At 61.0% G+C, this 1,512-nt stretch overlaps 1 protein-coding gene across 1 annotated transcript in view; it reads right to left on the bottom strand.

The window, feature by feature from the left end:
• CDCA4 (cell division cycle associated 4) overlaps window positions 1-1,221 on the bottom strand; it is a 2,575-nt gene extending 1,354 nt beyond the window's left edge. The window contains exons 1-2 of the mRNA XM_014544030.1: window positions 1,171-1,221; window positions 649-786 (exon numbers count right to left, since the gene is read on the bottom strand). Coding sequence (XP_014399516.1) covers window positions 649-786; window positions 1,171-1,221 — 189 coding nt within the window. The remainder of the gene's footprint in view (window positions 1-648; window positions 787-1,170) is intronic.
• Between the last annotated feature and the right edge of the window lie 291 nt (window positions 1,222-1,512).

Below are 1,512 nucleotides of genomic sequence, written 5' to 3'. Positions count from 1 at the left end.
GACCAGCGCTCTCAGCTGACATGTTGGGGTCACAAAGCCGAGCACCGTGGGTGGGCGCCTCCCACCAGGGCCCCCCTTTTCTAGAAGAGGAACCCATGCTGCCTTAGGTTTTTCTCTTCCCAACTTTGTCAAGTAGCTCAACGTCTTTCCTTCAAATAACTCATTCGAGTTGTTCAGGGGGTTAGAATCTTCTAAATTTGCAAATTATTGGATTTAACCTTTTTAAAAATACCAACACCCGCCCCCATGCCAGCCCTGCAGACGGAGGGCCCTGTCCTCGGAATTTCAACACCCGAGACCTCACTCCCATGTACTTAACGTGTAAAGCTTAAGCGACCGTGGGCATTTACCCCCGGCATGAACACCGACGTTCACGAACAAACACGTACAGGCATGTTCACAGCAGCTGCACTCAGAGCTGAACACGGAACAGGCTCGCACCGGCGTGGCCCACACCACGCACCCCCTTCCCCCAGCAATGGGAGCGGCCAGGGAGCCCAGGAGTGGGGGTGCCACGGGGCCTGGAGCGGCACAGCGCAGGAGGCACCTGACACTGCAGGAAGGCGGGTCTCTCCGGGAGGACAGCCCGGAGGCCCACAACCTCCGGCCACAGCAGGAGGCTCCCTCAGCAACCAGTGGTTTCCCTACCTCGTCCCCATTCCGCCGAGGGCCCACCAGGACGCCCATGTCCCCAGCAGTCACACGGGCGCCCTGCCCCTTCTCCACAGGAAGCGCCTCCTCCCCGGCCTGCGTGCCTGCCAAGCAGGGGCTGGGTCCTCCCTGTGACTAATGGGAAGAGGATCAGAAAGTACTGGACAAGCCCCTGGCCCGGACGGGACCCCCTATTTCCGGGTTCTCCCTTGCGCTTTCTCTCTCGTTTATGGAGCTGAGCTCATCTGCGTTCTTGCTGATCACAGTCGTATCAGGTGCAAGGTCACAATCACTTCGGACCCTGCACGTCTATCCCAACGTCCAAACAGTCGTACTGACCCTCATGTGAGGCTCTCACCTCCCCTCCCCGCCCCCAGGGCCGCGGGCTCTCACTGGGGCTGCACCACAGCCCCGCACTGGACTCCTCAGAGCCTCCACCAGGACGGGGAGGGGCCGTTTCAGGCCTGTGCACACCCACCCACCAGGTCTCCGCGCCACCCTCCCCTTAGGGTCCCCCACCCGTGCTCCCCACTGCTCCTTCCCATCAGCCTGTTTCCCACCAGAGGTCATGGGTAGTCGAGGTCACCACCACAGGCAATGTGGTGAATCTCAAAACATGGGGACGAAAAGCAAGAACAAGATGTGGCCCCGGAGCAGGCAAGCTGACCGGCGCGCTGAGGACACGCCCACCGGCACGCGCCTGTCAGAACGCAGGTGAGTGCTGGCGTCCGTGCAGGTCGCTGCCCTCCATGATACCCGATGACAACCAGGACGGATGAGCAGGACGAGAGGAGCCGGCCACAGGCGTGTTCCGTCCTAATCGCTCCTCAGCAGCTGCTCATTTCAGCGTCTCAGCAGGAA

Source organism: Myotis brandtii, unplaced genomic scaffold, assembly GCF_000412655.1.
Source record: "Myotis brandtii unplaced genomic scaffold, ASM41265v1 scaffold3489, whole genome shotgun sequence".
Lineage (NCBI taxonomy): Eukaryota > Metazoa > Chordata > Mammalia > Chiroptera > Vespertilionidae > Myotis > Myotis brandtii.
The sequence above is the reverse complement of the archived record's forward strand: the minus strand, read 5'-3'. Positions and strand labels throughout refer to the sequence as shown.